At 37.0% G+C, this 17568-nt stretch overlaps 1 protein-coding gene across 3 annotated transcripts in view; it reads left to right on the forward strand.

Moving 5' to 3' along the window:
- The window catches only part of LOC113051778 (DENN domain-containing protein 5A-like), a 48147-nt gene that overhangs the window by 11280 nt on the left and 19299 nt on the right, over positions 1-17568 (forward strand). For 2 of the 3 annotated variants that reach the window (XM_026215846.1, XM_026215844.1), the window contains exons 2-6: positions 4348-4416; positions 5043-5152; positions 6804-7476; positions 11463-11650; positions 12082-12396. In XM_026215846.1, coding sequence (XP_026071631.1) covers positions 4348-4416; positions 5043-5152; positions 6804-7476; positions 11463-11650; positions 12082-12396 — 1355 coding nt within the window. The remainder of the gene's footprint in view (positions 1-4347; positions 4417-5042; positions 5153-6803; positions 7477-11462; positions 11651-12081; positions 12397-17568) is intronic. The other variant, XM_026215845.1, reaches the window with a different exon arrangement.

Here is a 17568-nt window from a genome sequence, read left to right on the forward strand (position 1 = left end):
TTTCCCTACATTTATATAAAATTGAGGTATTTTCTTTTGTTAAAAGAAACCAATAGTTAAAGCCTCCATGAATATCACCATATTCATAAATGTAGACAGTCACCATGCATTGCAGAAAATTGCAGCAGGCAGTAAGTGCATCTATCCAATGATCAAGTCCCATCCTACATTTAATTTCATTCAAGAAACATTTTTACTTTGATATATGTCACAATGAAATAAGACTTCCATTTAATGCAGACTTTAACATTAAATATTGATAGGCTTAGTATAATTACTGTGTGGCTGATAGAAAAATGGGAACAGATATAGCTTGTAATAGCCAAAACATGCATTGTGGGTGTTTCCAGTGTAAAGGACTTTATGGTTTGTTGAACCACTTATTTTAATGTAATGCAGTCAGAAATAAGGTTTATTTGTGTTTTCTAAAGCACTGACCTTTCTGAAAACCACATCTCGTGGTGTGTTTTCCCCCTTGGCATTATTTCATGGTTTCTTATGGCTCTGATGCTCTTTGTAAAAGTACCAAAGTGGTTTTCAGGGGTCTTTCATGAGCAATCAACTTTTGAAAAAAAATTCCAAAGAGAATGATATCTCACTTTTTTTTTTTTTTTTTTTACACACAATTTTACAGCTGTTTTACAATAAATTAAATCATGGTGCATGGGCTCTAATCAGCAGCAAATCATTTATATATAGAAAAATAGAAATAAACATATAGAATGGTAGAACCACTAAGAAATATTTAAAATATATTTTGGGCCCTGCTGTTTGTTGTGGTTTGAATCTGGCCCCTTCGCCTCTTGTTGAGTTCTTTTTGGTTGGTTTGTTTACAGCAGCGGGGCTTTTCACCTTGGCCTTATTGATCTGTTTGCAGTTCATAATATCTAATGCTTGTTTGCTGTTGACAAAATGATGAGTGTTTAGTTTTTCATTGGCTTCATTGCTGCTAGCTCATTCTCACTTGAACTCAGGCCTTTTGTGCTGACAGTCCCATGACCGAAACAAATCATATGTGAGGGGCTGGCAGAGAAATAACAAGGCAGATGAACCATGACGAAGTCTTTTCATTCATCAGAGCTGATTGCTTTCTCCAGTCTGTCCGCCTCTGCGTGTGGGTCTGCCTCTGAATTCATGTTTCGGTTAATAGAAAGAACATGGAAGGCATTCCCATGAATCATAATGAGATGATTCTGGTGTGGTTGTGAGTCTCATGTGGACATCTCATGAATACTGGTGACCACAATTTGCTTGCGGAACCTATTATTTAGGGATTTGTGTAAGTGAAATAAGTTGAGCTTAATATGGTTAACATTCTGAGTTAGATATAATTTTATAATGCATATATCTATATATTTTATGTCTATATAATAACAAAATATTTTATGGCTGACATTGGTGTATTGGATAAACGTTAACATTTTTACAATTAAATTTTTGCATACACAATGCATGAGATATTAGTCTTAGATATTAGATATTATATTAATGGATATTATATTAATATAAATTAATTTAATTAGCCCAGATTTTTAAAAAAGGATAGTTTTATTAAATATAGAAAAAAGCCAATCAAAAACAGTTTCAAAACACAAATATCGAGGAATGAATTTTATTTTACTATTTACACGTTATCCGCTGGGTTTTTGAAAATCAATTTAAGGCTTTTTATTACCATTTTTAAGGCCTGCACAAATAAAATTAACACAGAGCAGGGTAGCACAATGGTGACCTATTAAACCATAAAGTGATACACATTTCATGATCTCATTTCAGCCTTTAAACCATTTTAAGAAAAGGGATGAATCAAACATATAAATAATTATTATATAATTATTATATAATTATATAATTTAAAACTAATAAATATATATCTTATCTTTTATTCACTTGCTTGTTTGCTACATAAAAACTGGTCGATTTTCGGATTGGTCTGAACTAAAGCAGCAGACTGGACGATTGAAAATGCACATTCATTCTCTACCAAGCAGGAGGGGCTTTTGAAACAGCAGAAATTAGGTTTCCCTCATAACGAATGTATACTGTACAAAAAAGGCACTGCTTTATCAGGTATTGTAAAATGAAATGAAAATGGCATGGAAAGTTTTTTTAAGGCAGTTGGTACCCTTCAGAGACTCATTCATATAAAAACACCCGCACTGTGTTTTGACTTGGAGTCGTTAAATTTGATACAACTAAACTGAACACTTTTTAAGGACAAGTGTAAACGGCAGGGTGGTGAGATATTTTGGTAGCCCGACTGGAAGACACAATAGCCCCAGGATGTCGGGCTAGCGATTTTGCGAGGCCTTAATATTATATTACACAACACATCTCAGCTAATGCCAGAATATTTTCTAAAAGGTCATGATGAATAAAAAGTGTAAGAATCTATTATTAAATAAATAATTTTTCCTTTAGATATCTATTGTAGTGAGAGTTAAAAGATGAATAATATTTTAATAATAGAATCATTTGGCTCTTCACACATAAAGATTTTACCATCCACCTTGGTGTTTGCTTCTCGGGCGTTATGTAACATTCCCCCAAGAGTTTCTAGTGTTTACACACTATCTTTAACTAGTTTTATTTCAAACTGAATCTCATATTTTAGTATTTTACACATTATTATAAAGAAGTTGAGAAGAAAAAGGACAATAACCTGTATGGGGACAAGATTTTCATGGAAAATGGCAGATTAGAAACTTTAATAAAGAACAGAAAAATCCCTAATTTATCAACATACTAAATATAGTAGCATGTTGACATATAATGATTGTGGAGGTGTCTCTGGTGGGTTCTTGTAGCTTGACACCGGCCCAGGAGGCCCTAGTGTTTGTGTTGGGTAATTCCACACATTCCTGGCCAGAACGCACCCTGTCTCTGAAGATTGGTGACAAATAAACACGTTCTTACCCGCCACTTAAACCTGAACATATTCCTCAGGGACATATCCCTCAGAGACTAGTCTGTTCTTGTTTCATCAAGGCTGTATTGTTCATTGTCTATGGCAGATTAGTTGAATATCTTAAACTGTCTCTGATAAGGAAGCAGAAGAGCTTTACATTAGTCAGTTTTTAATGTGTGGGCAGCAGAGGAGAGGAAAACACCTGTGACATTAATGCGTGCGCACACCGCCTTCAGTCTCTGTTGTTTTAACATGCCGTGTGTCTAATGTGTGTGTGACGGTGAGCAGAACTTCTCAAAAACAAAATTACACACACTGAATCGGTAGAATCTGTGACCAGAAGGAGTTAACATCTCCAAAACAATGGACAGAATGCAATGGAATAGAACAGATGGGTTTCAAGACATTTTTAAATCAATAGTTCACCCAAAATGAATGTTTACTCCCCCTCAGACCATCCAAGATGTAGGTGAGTTTGTTTCTTCATCAGAACTCAGCAGAAATTTAGCGTTACATCATTTGTTCACTAATGGATCCTCTGCAGTGAATGGGTGCCGTCAGAATGAGAGTTCAAACAGATGATAAAAATATAAGAATAATACGCACAAGTCAAGTCCATCAATTTACTGCTTCCAGCTAACCTACGAGTCCTCTATCTGTATCTATAATATTGCATTCTCCATTGATAAAGTTGATTAATCTGAATTGAGAGAGAAATATGCGTAGATCAAGTACCGTTTCTAAGCAAAAATTAATAGAATCAAATATGTCGGTGGATTTTGATGTGCAAGGACAACAGGGGATTGACTTTTTCACTTGAGGAAGCTGTATTATGGATTATGTATGTATTATGGACTCATATTTTGGCCTAGATGCAACAGTTTTGAGATAAAACATCAATGATAGATTGTTTGGACTCTCATTCTGATGGCACCCATTCACTGCAGAGGAGCCATTGGTGAGCAAGTGATAAAATGGCAAATTTCGCCAAATCTGTTCATATAAAGAAACAAACTCATCTGCATCTTGTATAGCCGGAGGGTGGATACATTTGAATTTTTGGGTGAACTATTGTATAAAGCAATCAATGTCAAATGTATTTGTTATTTGTTTATTTTAAATTTGTATTGTTGTATTGTTTTAATTGTGCATTTTAACAATATTTTAATCATGAAATCAAATACTTTTATATGTATATTTATTATTTTAAAAGTTATTGTTTTGTGACATTTAACTACAATATAATTAGCCTATTACTTTATTTTGTACCTAATATTTTTTTGACCATTTATTTCTTCATTTGTTTTTTTTAAGCGACACTGCTTGTTCTCCTTAATGGACTTCCAGAAGTGCACTAATGGTGTTGTCTATATTAAGTAATAAGTGAAGATTACACACCCTCCTCATGTAAGTGATTAACTGTTTTATCTGTTGTGTAGCTCTTTGCCAGTATATACAGGCTACTAAATTCAGAGATGTTGCCGGACAGTTGGCGGGTGCAAAAGAAGGTAACCCCCCTCCCCGTCCCCCACTATGCTCTTCACTCCTGCAGTCAGTGCTCCTGTTTGTATCACAGTCAACCACAGCTCGGCCTGTGCCCGCTAACCTTTAACCTTTCCACACACTTCTTTCATAGCACCGCTGTTTGCTCTTGTGTGAGACGGCTGCGTGGTCGGGTAGCGTGGGATCACCTGTCTTCCTGTCCTTTATCACTTCAACTCCATTTCCTCTTCCTCTCTCAGCAGCAGCAACTTATTAGCACTTCAAACTGTTTGTCAGTCACTGCTTGGTGAGATTTTGCCAAGGTTTGCTTGGTGGGCTGTAACTCCTTCACTTGGAATGATTTTCGAGGCATGTCTTTTTCCACGCGTTGCAACACTTCTCTGCTTCATCTGTTCTAGCACTTTTGGCTTTGACTGGGTTTGATTTCTGTTTTCTTATGTTTTTCGCAAATTTCTAAACAAATGTCTTGTAGAAGATTGTTGTATATATTTAATGTTAAGATATACACCACTGCATCACATTTGTGATGTGGTTTGCTTGAATTGCCATGAAGGTTTGAGGATGATTGCTGGAAAAGAGCTTTCTGAGTTGATCTTTTTCTTTTCTTTTTCTCTTTCTGTTTGCATCTCAGGTGAGAATTTTGAGCAGAGTCCACTGCGGAGAACTTTTAAATCTAAAGTTCTAGCGCACTATCCCGACAATGTGGAGTGGAACCCTTTTGACCAGGATGCTGTGGGCATGGTGAGTGACACACATTGAGGTCTACCAATATGGGCTTTTCAAAAACTAATTCTAGTTTCTAGAAAGCAAGGTGGCCACCAGGAAATGCAATGAAAATTTGTGATAGTTCTACAACATAACAGCTTTGATGCAGTTCAGTGCATTTTCTGAGGGAAGCTGAACAACTGCCAGCCAATCTTTTGATTGAATGATTTAAAGACTCACTCATAATATTCAAAAAGACACTCACTAGTTGCCACATACTACAAAAATAAAGTAACTTGGAGTCATCAAACCTGGAGTCATCAAATTAATCAGTGAATGAACAAGTTGTCGATTCCACGCCAACCTTTAAAGGGATAGTTCACCCAAAAAATAAAATTACCATCCTTGGTGTATATGACTTTCTTATCCAAGATGAATACAGTCTGAGTTATATTAAAAAATTCCCTGGCTTTTCTGAGCTTTATATTGGCAATGAGTGGGTGTTGAGGTTTTGAAGGCCAATAAAGTGCATCAATCCATTTTAAAAAGCACTCCACACAGCACTGGGGAGTTAATAAAGGCCTTCTGAAGGGAACTGTTGTGTTTGTGTAAGAAAAATATACATATTTTAAACTTTATAACTATAATTTTTAGCTTCTATTAACTGTCTTACATGTGTATATGAGTTAGTGGTGTTCCAGTCGATGATGTAGGATGTAGGCGTAGCATAAGCTCTGTTGAGAAGTAATGAAAGCGAAAGCGCAGAGGAGAGAGAAAAACAAGACACCGGTCACAAATAAAAAATAAAAAATTAGGATTTGAAAAAAAAAAAATGATGTGATATAAGCCAAGTGTATACTGGTTTTCCTTTGCTGCACACAAAACTTGGTTCTCACAAGACTAGCATATTCTCACCAGAGCTTTTATTCATCTGAAATAAGAAAGTCATATAAAACTAGGATGGCTTGAAGTTGAGTAATTTAAATTTTTGGGTGAACTATCTCTTTAAGGCCCAGGTTACTTCATATTTTGTTTTTCGTTTCGTCTCATGCACAGTTAAGTATTTTTTATGGACAACAGCGAACTGTGCTGATTAAAACAATTACGTCACACAGACAGCAACGAACAAGTATATTTTCAGCTTTAGAGTCGACTAACAATTCCTGATTCCTCAGAATTGCAAAAATGTGATTTTTTTGGGATACACACCAACCCGTCCTGTATCTTTACCCTGTCATAAAGCAGGAAGGCACTTGAGGTGGTGCTGCTGGTCATGCCTAACAACGCCCTTTTGCCCAGTCTGTATTTAGAATATAGCACAGCTAACTGCAACGAAAATAGAACATATGCACTCTCCAGCCATCTGTTAATTGTCCAAACATGCATGCTTCTCGACAGTCTTGAAATGGCCATATCATACATTTAATATGCATGGGTGCTATATAGAAGTGTTTCCCAAACAGGTTCCTAAAGGCATATCTTGCAAAGTTTTTGTCAGACACACACATTACAGGGCTACTAAATGTGCAGCGTTGGGGGGCTTCAAGGGAACGTGGTTGGAACCACTGCTATAATGATCTATGAAATTATATATGAAGTGGCTCAAGTTAATTGAACTTGTTGAAGGTCAAAAAGAGTATTTTTTATATTTGTACATCCTTAGACCTTTTGTTTGTTTCCCCCATAGCTCTGTATGCCAAAGGGCTTGTCCTTCCGCACCCAGACAGACATCCGCGGGCCCCAGTTCCACTCTTTCATTATCACGAGAGAGGACGGCTCCCGAACCTACGGCTTTGCCCTCACCTTCTTCGAGGAGGTGACCAGCAAGCAGATCTGCAGTGCCATGCAGACGCTCTACCACATGCACAATGCAGAACAATACGACATACTGCACACACCACCCACACCTCGCAGTCCAGAAGACACCCGTCCCACCCCTCAACATCTGCTCGCTGCTCCCTCCTTGTCTCGACTGCAGCGTTTCAACTCCTACGACATCAGTCGAGACACTCTCTACGTGTCCAAATGCATCTGTCTGATCACACCCATGGCCTTCGCCCACGCCTGCAGAAGTGTCCTGGAACAGCTGCACCAGGCTGTCACCTCGCCTCAGCCCCCGCCGCTGCCGCTGGAGAGCTACGTCTACAACGTCCTCTACGAGGTCCCGCTGCCACCGGCCGGGCGTTCCTTGAAGTTCTCGGGCGTATACGGGCCAGTGGTGTGTCAGAGACCCAGCACATCTGAGCTGCCCCTCTTTGACTTCCCCCTGCAGGAGGTGTTTGAGCTGCTAGGAGTGGAGAACGTGCTACAGCTCTTCACCTGTGCACTACTGGAGATCCAGATCCTTCTGTACTCGCAACGTGAGTAACTATCACTCATACTTCTGTGGACCTAGTGCCTGCGTATGATTTATCTCAGCTTCAGAGAAATTCCACACAAAAACAGCAAGGGGTTTCTCTAAATGGCAAGCTCTAATCTGATTGTCTGTTTTACACAGTTTCTAGGAGTTAAAGTTTCTGCAGGAAATCTGTGTTGCCAGACTGTTCCTACGAGTTCTTGTACGGAGAAATTGGATTTGACAAAGTTACCAAGATTTGTGGCGCCTTTTAAAGTTTTGACACTTAGTAGCTCACATGTAAACGCCTGTTATCAAATGTTCGGGTCCTTTCATGTCAGTCAGATGGCCCCTTCCTGTTTAAACAAGTCATTCTTGGGCGGAAGTGTGAAGTGTACATGAGATTAGTTTATTAATAGAAACATCATCAAAGATGCAGTGGTTGTGGTTATTTGTTTACAAAACCTAGTAAGCTGCCTACATAGACATAGACATTTAAGGCATGCTGATGTGAAATCTGTTCCTAACAGTTGACTGAAAAAATATTCCCATATTAAATTGAAGATTTAAGTCTACATTTAAAGGACAACGATGTACTCAAAAACAGAAACGTTTTTCCCATGCATATTTAAAAAGTTTCACGTATACACAACGATATTTTCAAAACAATTTGCGTTTACACATATCTGTGAAAATGGCCAAAAATGCCCTGTGCCCTGTGTATATGATGCGTCTCTGCTGTTAGTTGTAAGTAAATCCACATTTTGCTGAACAAGCATTAGCAAACTCTTAAACGGCAACAACAGTACCATGCACTCCACCATTGTTGTGTTTGTTTGTTCATGCGTGCCTTTTAAAATCGTCACATACTGCGCATGTCTACATACCTTAAACGTACTACGCACGTGTGCATGATGTCCACATTTTCAAAGATTCCAGTTTTGGGTTTTTACAAGGAAACGTCAACAGTAACGTTTTCGAAAACCCGTTTTCAAAAAATATGCATTTTCAGTCCCAAAAATGGTGTTGTCATCTAAACTAACAGACAAAATGTATAAAACGTTTCCCGTTTTTGGCTGAAAACATTACATTTTAGAAACTTTCTATGATTCTTTGGAAAGTTTCAGGAAATTTACCATCTCTTTGCAACCTTACATATTACACCTGGCTACTTTAAACAAAAGAATCTATTTGTAATGGTTTAGTTATGGCATTTACTAGCATTAGCTGACAGGTAATGCTAATTAAGCAAACCTCGACCCCCTGCATTCTACCAGCTAACTAGAACAACAAATTATGGTCTATGGCTGTAATGTAAGCTAAAGGCCATTGGCTGTTTTATTAAAAAAGATGAGCCCTTCCATATGTCCCATACTAGCTTGCTGTTTAAATGGGAAATATCAAGATTCTGGGCTGTAATTTGCTCAAAGTCATAAATCATTGTTCTTAATAGTCCAAATTGAGTAAATGCAGTGACGTTTTAATTTAGTTAATGCTTCTTTTTTTTTTTTACATTAATTAGTAGGCCTATTGCTTTTTTGCTGCCAACTACAACTTAGCTTTTTCAAATGAAAGCCAATTTAAATCTGACGGCCTTAATCTGACAGATACGTGAATAAATAAATGTCATGCAAACATTGATTTTAGCTCATTTTCTGGATTTTTGGCTTGTTCTGTTCAGTACAGGCTGGTTAGAGACAAGAGAATAAACAGGCGGTTATATTGCAGTGGACTGCGACATGCTCCTTCTCTCTTTTCACACTCTCTCTCCATCTCAGTGTCCGCGTGAGCTCATCTCAGCGCTTTGTTCTCTCTAATTCTTGTCAAACTCACAGCCCACCCTTTTCTCAGAATCACCTGGTAGTTTGCAAATGAAACTCAAAGCTTTCTGTGGAGTATTGAGGTGAATGCATTTAGGAGTTAATTGAAATTTAATAAATTGCTTAGTCTTTTGTGTTTAGCATTGCATATGTTATATGTTTGAAGGTTTCATAAAATCTCGTAATACGTCTCACAATATGTCAAATTATCGTCACTATATTTATGAAATTGTCACTTAAATGTACTTTGTTTGATTCACATGTTAAACGCAATATAATTGGCAGTTTCCTGCTGGAAATTCTCGGCAGGCCATTTTAGATTGAATTTGAAGCAGCATGAGAAGATTGTTTTGTGATTCAGTGGCAGATGTGCTGATTGGATCAATTACTCTTAACAAGGAAGAGTGAATTACGGGAGGTAACTACAAAACCACCGGGGGCTGGGAGGATGCATTGCTGTGGTGTTGCTTAGCAACCGTTCTCCGGATAAGGAGGATGGTGGTGATGCAGCATAAATATGATTGGCTAGAAATTACATCATCCTTTTCTGTATCCAGAAGGCTCATGCTTATGGTGTAATATCTATGGACAGTGAGAGTCCAGAAAGAAAAGGACTTGATGTCATTAGATAGAGCTGCACTCATACACACTCACACACACTCACACACACACACACAGCAGGATGTGAGCTCTAAAACTCAAGATAGCCTACGTTGCTCTATAAATAACAGGCACATTTATAGCATATATGAATACCCTAGCCCTTTTAGACAGGCATCTACTGCTAGATCAATAGATGTTTAGCAGTTACTGCTCATTTTCCTATATAGAATATATCTTTCCTATTATATAGACTTTAACTATACCTTAGTCAATTAGATTTATGTGTAATCTGATCTAATGTAAAGATTCTTACTTAAATTTATATATTATTATAATTTAATGAACTTAATGTTTAAATTATTTATATTTATGAAAACACATTTTCTTTAGGCAAAATGAAGTAAACCTAAAATTAAATTAAATCATGTTATTAATGTAGAAATGAATAATGCAGGTTTGTAAGTGTACCTCTGACTCTTGCTGATATTTATCATTAAAAGCATTGAAACTGAAATTGCTTGTAAGTGTCACAGATAATTACAAAGAAATGGCAGCACATTGAATTAAGCATGCAATTTTGAAAGACTGAAATAATATATTTTTTGTAAAATGTACTGTTTTTGTTTACAAATTATTGAATCATTTGACGAATCACTTTCTGCTTAAAAATTTCAGAAGTAATTCTGAATGGTTCTTGCCATTTCTTTGTAATTATGTGTGACATTTGTGAAATGAAAATTGTTTACTTAAAGCTTTTCTACATCAGTTTTTGTCAGTATTTGAGGATTCTGTGTGTGTGTGTGTGTGTGTGTGTGTGAATAGGCCTGTTGTTGTTACTCAGGGTGCTTAGAGACTGGTTTAGTATTCCTGTCTCTCTGACAGTCGTGACTACAGGGTGCAAAAAATCCCGTTTTGTTTTGGTTTTGTCTGTATGAGAACAATACAGAATAATTATCCTCTATATTGTGGTATTTATAGTTTTAAATGCCCACTTGAGAATGCATGTGTGCTTAAGAAGCACTTAATTTAAGCATTTCTACAAAAACCGAATGAGTGAATGTCAAGAACAAGAATGTCAAGATCTCTATCACACACACACACACACAAATGACAGTACAAAAAAATCATAAACTGGAATATCATACATTTTTACAAATACATCCAAATTCTGTCATTGTTTACTCACTCTCACTTTGTTCCAAACCTGTATGACTTTCTTTCTTCTGTGGAACTTGAAAGAAGATAAGTTGGTAACCAAACAATTTCGGTTCCCTTTGGCTTCTATTGTATGGATAAGCAATGCAATGGAAGTTAATGGGAATCGGAACCGTTTTGTCACCAACGTTCTTCAAAAGACATTTTTTTATGTTCCAGAAAAGAAATTGGAACAATATGAGAGTGTGAAAATGATGGCATATGTGATGATGAAGATAGATGGTGATTTCAAACAGCTCTTGCCATTTTTGTGAGTAATATACAGCATTTGGTGAATGAGCAGACTGTGGACGGTCCATCAGCATGTCGTCTGATGCTCTGTGTAGAGTAACCCTGCTTTGAGGATGACGTGTCTGAATGTGTCTCTTTCCAGATTACCAGCGGCTGATGACGGTAGCGGAGAGCATCACAGCTTTAATGTTCCCCTTCCAATGGCAGCATGTGTACGTGCCCATCCTGCCCGCTTCACTGCTCCACTTCCTGGACGCTCCTGTGCCCTACCTCATGGGTCTGCACTCCAACGGCCAGGATGACCGCACCAAGCTGGAGCTTCCCCAAGAGGTGCATGACACACACTCGCTCTCCCAGGGAACCGACTCATCCTGCAGTTTAGTACAGGATGATGAATTCATGTTCACAATGTCATGTGGTTTTCCTAAAGAATTAGTGCTGCAGCCTTATAGGTTGTGATCATAATGGTCTGTTTGGCCTCACATGAATCTCAGTTAAAGAAAAGACTAATGCTTACATCTCTTTTGCTCATGCGTCAACTTTTTCCTGCTTGTCAGGTATACTGGCACTTTTCTTTTTTTAGTGCTTATGAAAGAAATCACCAACGTGCAGGGAAAGCAATCTCTGATGGATCACCTCAATGTGTCCTTTTAGAAAAACGTACTTTGTCTTTGGTTTGTTAGTTTGTCTTGGAAGTTCATAATCTTTTTCAGAAATTACTCCTTTGCATAATTTGATGAAATGACTCTTGTACTCTTCAGGCCAACCTTTGTTTTGTCGATATTGACAACCACTTTATTGAGCTTCCTGAGGACCTGCCTCAGTTCCCCAACAAGCTGGAGTTCATCCAGGAGATCTCTGAGGTTCTGTTGGCATTCGGCGTATCTTCAGAGGCAAACCCACAGTGCAGCGAGGGCCAGGGCAGGCTCAGGGGCTTCCGCTCGGGTGACATGGCTTCTGACAAGCGCAACGGCAACCTGGCTGGCTCACCGCTCAACTCGTACTTGCTGAGAGAAAACCAAACCATAGCTCGTCTGCAAGCGCTGGTCAAGAGGACTGGAGTCAGTCTGGAGAAGGTGAGCATGGCAATGAGGACACAATGTATACCTAACACACACATAATTGACTCAGACAATGTTCGTGAAAAGTTTGGTATGGTTTTTTAAAGCAATGATCTGTAATATATACATAGATTTTATGGGGTAATCGACAACAAGGCACAGGTGCCAATTCCAACTTGTCCCTTTGTTATCACAAATTTATGAAAAACATGTTTTTAGCTGATTGATTATCACAGTGACTACGTTTACATGCTGTTAAAATTCGGGTTATGGTCGGGTTGAGGTCACTATTTGGGTTTCTGAAACATTTGGGATAACCCGTTTACATGCGTGAGCAGAGAGAGTTACTCCTGTATACATGGAATGTGTAATCAGTCGCCAATATCCCGATGTAAACGGCGACGCACGTTTAGCGTCTGGACGTAAGACGCAATATGCGTCATTTCCGATTCTTCTTCCTGTATCCAAAGACTCAAAAGACCAAGATTCCTTGCGAATAGAACATGCGCAGAACACACATTTTGATGGGGATATTCCGAAACGCATTTACTAGACCAAATATTCGGGTTAGAAAAGGGGTACCCCATGTATAATATCCCGGTTTTTAAAAACTGGGATATGAGCATATCCAGGTTTTTGCCGGTGTTTACATGGCCGTGCGCGACCGGGTTATTGCTAATATCCCGGTTTTGAACGGGTTATTGGCTGCATTTAAACGTAGTCACTGATAGGTATCCACATACTTCCTTAAAAATCCACCAAATTCTGGATGCATCCCAAGTAGGGCTGCACGATATTGGGAAAAAATTACATTGCAATATTTTATTTTTCTGTTATATATATTGCGATATGAAATCGAATAAAAAATTTTCTTACAAACAAAATGAGGTGAGCACACTTACATTCTCATTTTAAATGATTTAAACATCGACACCATCGTGTCAATTGATTAAAATGCGCAAGGGAGAGAGAGCAAGACAGCGCTCGCGTTTATTTGAAGACGGTGAGCGTGCGGCCGGGGCTCGCTCTCTCTCGGTCACGCTCTCTCTCTATCTCTCTCGTGCTCTCTCTATCTCTCTCGCGCGTGCGTGCTCTCTCTCACGCTTTCCCTATCTCTCTCGCGCGTGCGTGCTCTCTCTCGCGCTCTCTGTCGCGCTCTCTCTCTATCTCTCTCTCGCGCGCGCTCTATCTCTCTGCCCTGTCAAAACTTTCATTTTATGATGGTTAAGCTGTGCAATTAATCCGCGAATCACATCCGTCCAGGGCTGGGGTGCAGCTGGCCTGTACAGATCAACTACGACAGCCTACATCGCACATCCTGCGATGTGACTATCGTGGACTATCGTACATCGCCATATTGATGCTTAAACGACACATCGTGCAGCCCTAACCAAGTCACATACTAAATTTATGTAATTTGCTTGCAATAGGAAAGTATGTAATAATGCCAGTACCACCGTAAAATGATGTATTACACTTTATTTTAAGGTGTCCTTGTTACCATGTAATTTTACATTTAAGTACTGAGTAATATTAATAAACTAAATGTGCTTACTTTATGACCAGGATTAGGGTTTGGTTTAGGGTTACTTGCATGGAATTACACATAATTAATTGTTATTATACTATTAAGTACATGTAACGTGTAACAAGGACACCCTAAAATAAGTTGTTACAAAATTTTATATTATTAATTTATTACAATAATGCATTCATGTTAGTAATGTTTAACATGAATGTATTAATGTAAGTTATGCCAATAACAACCCCCCCCCATTCATTTTATTATTTTAATATCATTTGGGACACATCAATTCTTACCTTGAATGATATTTATGCAAAACAATAAACTTTTTTTTACTGAGCAAGCTATTTTTTTTAACAAGCTATTATTTATTTATTTATGAATATAACAAAATCTATTAAAATATATATATATATATATATATATATATATATATATATATATATATATATATATATATATATATAATAGAGAAAATGGTAGAAAATGTATTTTATGTTATTAGATTTCATAAACATGGTAAAATGTGATACAAATTGAATTCCCTCCAGAATATTTCACATTTTTTCCACAGTTGATTTCCTGATGCTGTCAATTCTCTCAGACAAAGACCTTTTCTCACTCACTCAGACATTTTTAAGTCCATCTGGTTTCTCTGGGGGTTTGCTGTGATTTCAGTCTTTTTTTTTTTTTACTGTACAGTGACTTGAGCAGTGATGACAGCTGCTTTATTGAAAACAGATCTTTTCAGTGTCTGCAGTAATTATAATGATTGTGTGGGCAATGAAAAGATGAACAAATGGCTGTTAAGACTGAGCACGCTCTGTTCTCAGAAAGCTTGAGGTCTCTCTCAGTGACATAAGCAGCTTAAGAACACACTCTGTCTAAAGACCAGGGATTGACCCTTTACTCTTAATATAGCTCCCAGAGAGAGTTTGCCACAGCCTTGAAGCTGTACTAGTTAAATTCCATCATATTCAGTGATTCCCATGTATAGAATGAGCTGTCAGGCACTTGTTTGATTTTCTTGCTTTCTGTGTACTGCCGCTTGCTCTGTATGATTATATTCTCTTGGGAACGAGCCTCACTTGCTTCATAAATCAAGGCAGATTTGTAGACTTCCCTTCCCAGCACTCCCTGCTCTCCATTCAGGGTGTTACCATGGAGAATAGATAACTCAGATCAGCTCTGAAAGCTGTGTGCTGATATTTGCTGCCAAATTTTCCCACTCTCTTTTTCCTCCTCTCTTTTAACTCATTCCTTCACTGTTAGAGTTGACATGAAATGGAAACTCACCCTATTTTCTAAATGACTGTTATTGATCTAATTCTGAACAATTAGTTTCCTTCAAAAAATACAAATACAGAAATTGAGCTTATACCTTTTAATAAAATGTGTTAACTCTTGAAACGTCAGAATCCTCTCTGGTAATGTACGCTGGGCTCCTCCAATCATTCAGGCTGCTTAAACCCTGCCCCTTTTTCATCTGCCTCCATCTGATCGACAGAACTAAGTTCTGCCTTACAATTATTTATTTTGCAATTTATTATTATTTATTTTGCAATCTGTTGCTTTTTCATTGTGAGTTCAGAAGAAAATTCTACAGTGTAATTTAGTATTAGGAACATACAGAATGATGATTCTTTAATCCTTATATAATACTAGGATGACATTGTGTCCAAACCAAAGTTTCAAGGATGAAGTAGATCTGCCAACACTGAAATCTAAGGAATGAAATAACAATTTTGGCAAATATGAAATGTGATGTGACAGAAACTGAGTTATTATCATTAACCCTCTGAGGCCTAAGGGTATTTTTGTGGCCTGGAGAAGTTTTGTCATGCTCTGACATTTGTGCTTTTTTTCAGATTCTTATAAACATCTAAATGGCTAACGTCTAGTCTCACTGTAATCAGCACAAACTGGGCTATAATAATATGTGAGCAGCATGTATGTACATGATTGTGTTTTTGAGAAAACAATGTTTATGCGTGGTTAGTGAAAAACTAAAAATGTTAAAAAACTTGAATAAGGCCATGAAACACCTACAGAACATTGGTTCCTGGGACTTTTGAGAACTGGAGCTTGTAGCCTAGAATCTTTCTTTCTAAATTATGTGAAAATTATCTTTTTTACTCACTCACAGAAAACAATATATTGATTTAAATTTTCTAAGACACTTTTTGTGTAGAAAGAGAGAGGGCGTGAACTATCATGCACTATGTGGGAGCTGCATAATGAGCCGTTCTGTCAGCTGTGTCACTGAGAGGGAGGAGTTACAAGAAAGAATGTGAGAACAAAATAAATCTATATAATTTTATGTTTGTAGTTTATTTTGAATATATAGAATTATCCCACAAAATAATTTAATATTCACTTGCGAGTGCAGTTAAACAGTTTATTAGGAACAATCAAAGCTGTCTTTCAAAGCTAAATTTTTAGCATCATTGCTCCAGTCACACACTGATTTTCTACAAAAAAAAACATGTATTATTATTATTATTATTATTATTATTATTATTGATGTGGAAAAGAGCTGAGAATATTTTCAGGTTTTTTTTTTTGATAAATTGAAAGAACAACATTGTTTGTTATATTTGTTACATTTACATTTATTTGTTATTTTTATATTATTTACATCAAGCTTTTGAATGGTATAGTAGTGTATATTCTTATTGAAACTTCATAATGTTTCACATGATTAAACATTTAGTCAAGAATTATAGTTAGGAAAAAGTCTAACTAGTAAAACGTTTACACATCATGTGAAACCTAAAACCTAATATTTGTTTTCTGTAGCAAAAGTAGACATGTCAAGCTTTCTATAGATCTCTCTCTCATGTCTCTTTGTTGAGTATTCACAGAGTTACAGTTCATTTTAATGACGTGTTTGTAAATGAAGATCAGCGCAGACAAAGGCTGCAGACAGCACACCTTGTTTGTTATCTTTATTTCATAAATGCACAAAGTTTTGTTATTATGTCTGTATTAAATTAAAATACAGACACAATAAAAAAAAAAAGAATAAAAAAAAAAAAAGGTTGACCCTTTACAGATTCGATTGATGTATTGCCCTTATCTGTACGATTAAAACTGAAAGTGTAATTTAATTTCTTTTTGTGGTTATCAGGAGAAAATGACTCATGACACGTATCCGCGTTAATCGACTCCAGAGGGTTAACTAAAACCATAAAAAAAAAATATGATAAATGTTAACTGAAACCAAACAAAATGCCAAGCATTTCTCATTTTGTTAAGTCATTATGTGCTAAAATAACTACAAAATTACTAAAACATCTCCTAAAATGAAAGAAAATGACTGCTGGACAGAAACACAAACTTTGCTGAAATTTTTTGAGAAAAAAAATGTTGTTAGATTGTTTGCTGCTTTTTGTATTGTGTTTTGCGTTAACAGAATTATAGAGAAGTATCATTTAGGATGGGGACATAGTCCCACTTATTATTTAGTATTTTTAATCATAATAAGTTTGTTACATTTCAGTTCTGACTAATATTCATGATGAGCTACATCTTTGCCTTGTCATGTCATTTCAACAAGCAGTCCCTCTAGTTCTTATGACAGTAATAGTTTTTAATTAAAAAACACCTTTTTTTGTCCTGCATCTCTGTGCAGATTATAAGTGTGTGCTTCTTTTGGTGTG

The sequence above is a fragment of the Carassius auratus genome, chromosome 32 (assembly GCF_003368295.1).
Source record: "Carassius auratus strain Wakin chromosome 32, ASM336829v1, whole genome shotgun sequence".
In the NCBI taxonomy this organism is placed as follows: domain Eukaryota; kingdom Metazoa; phylum Chordata; class Actinopteri; order Cypriniformes; family Cyprinidae; genus Carassius; species Carassius auratus.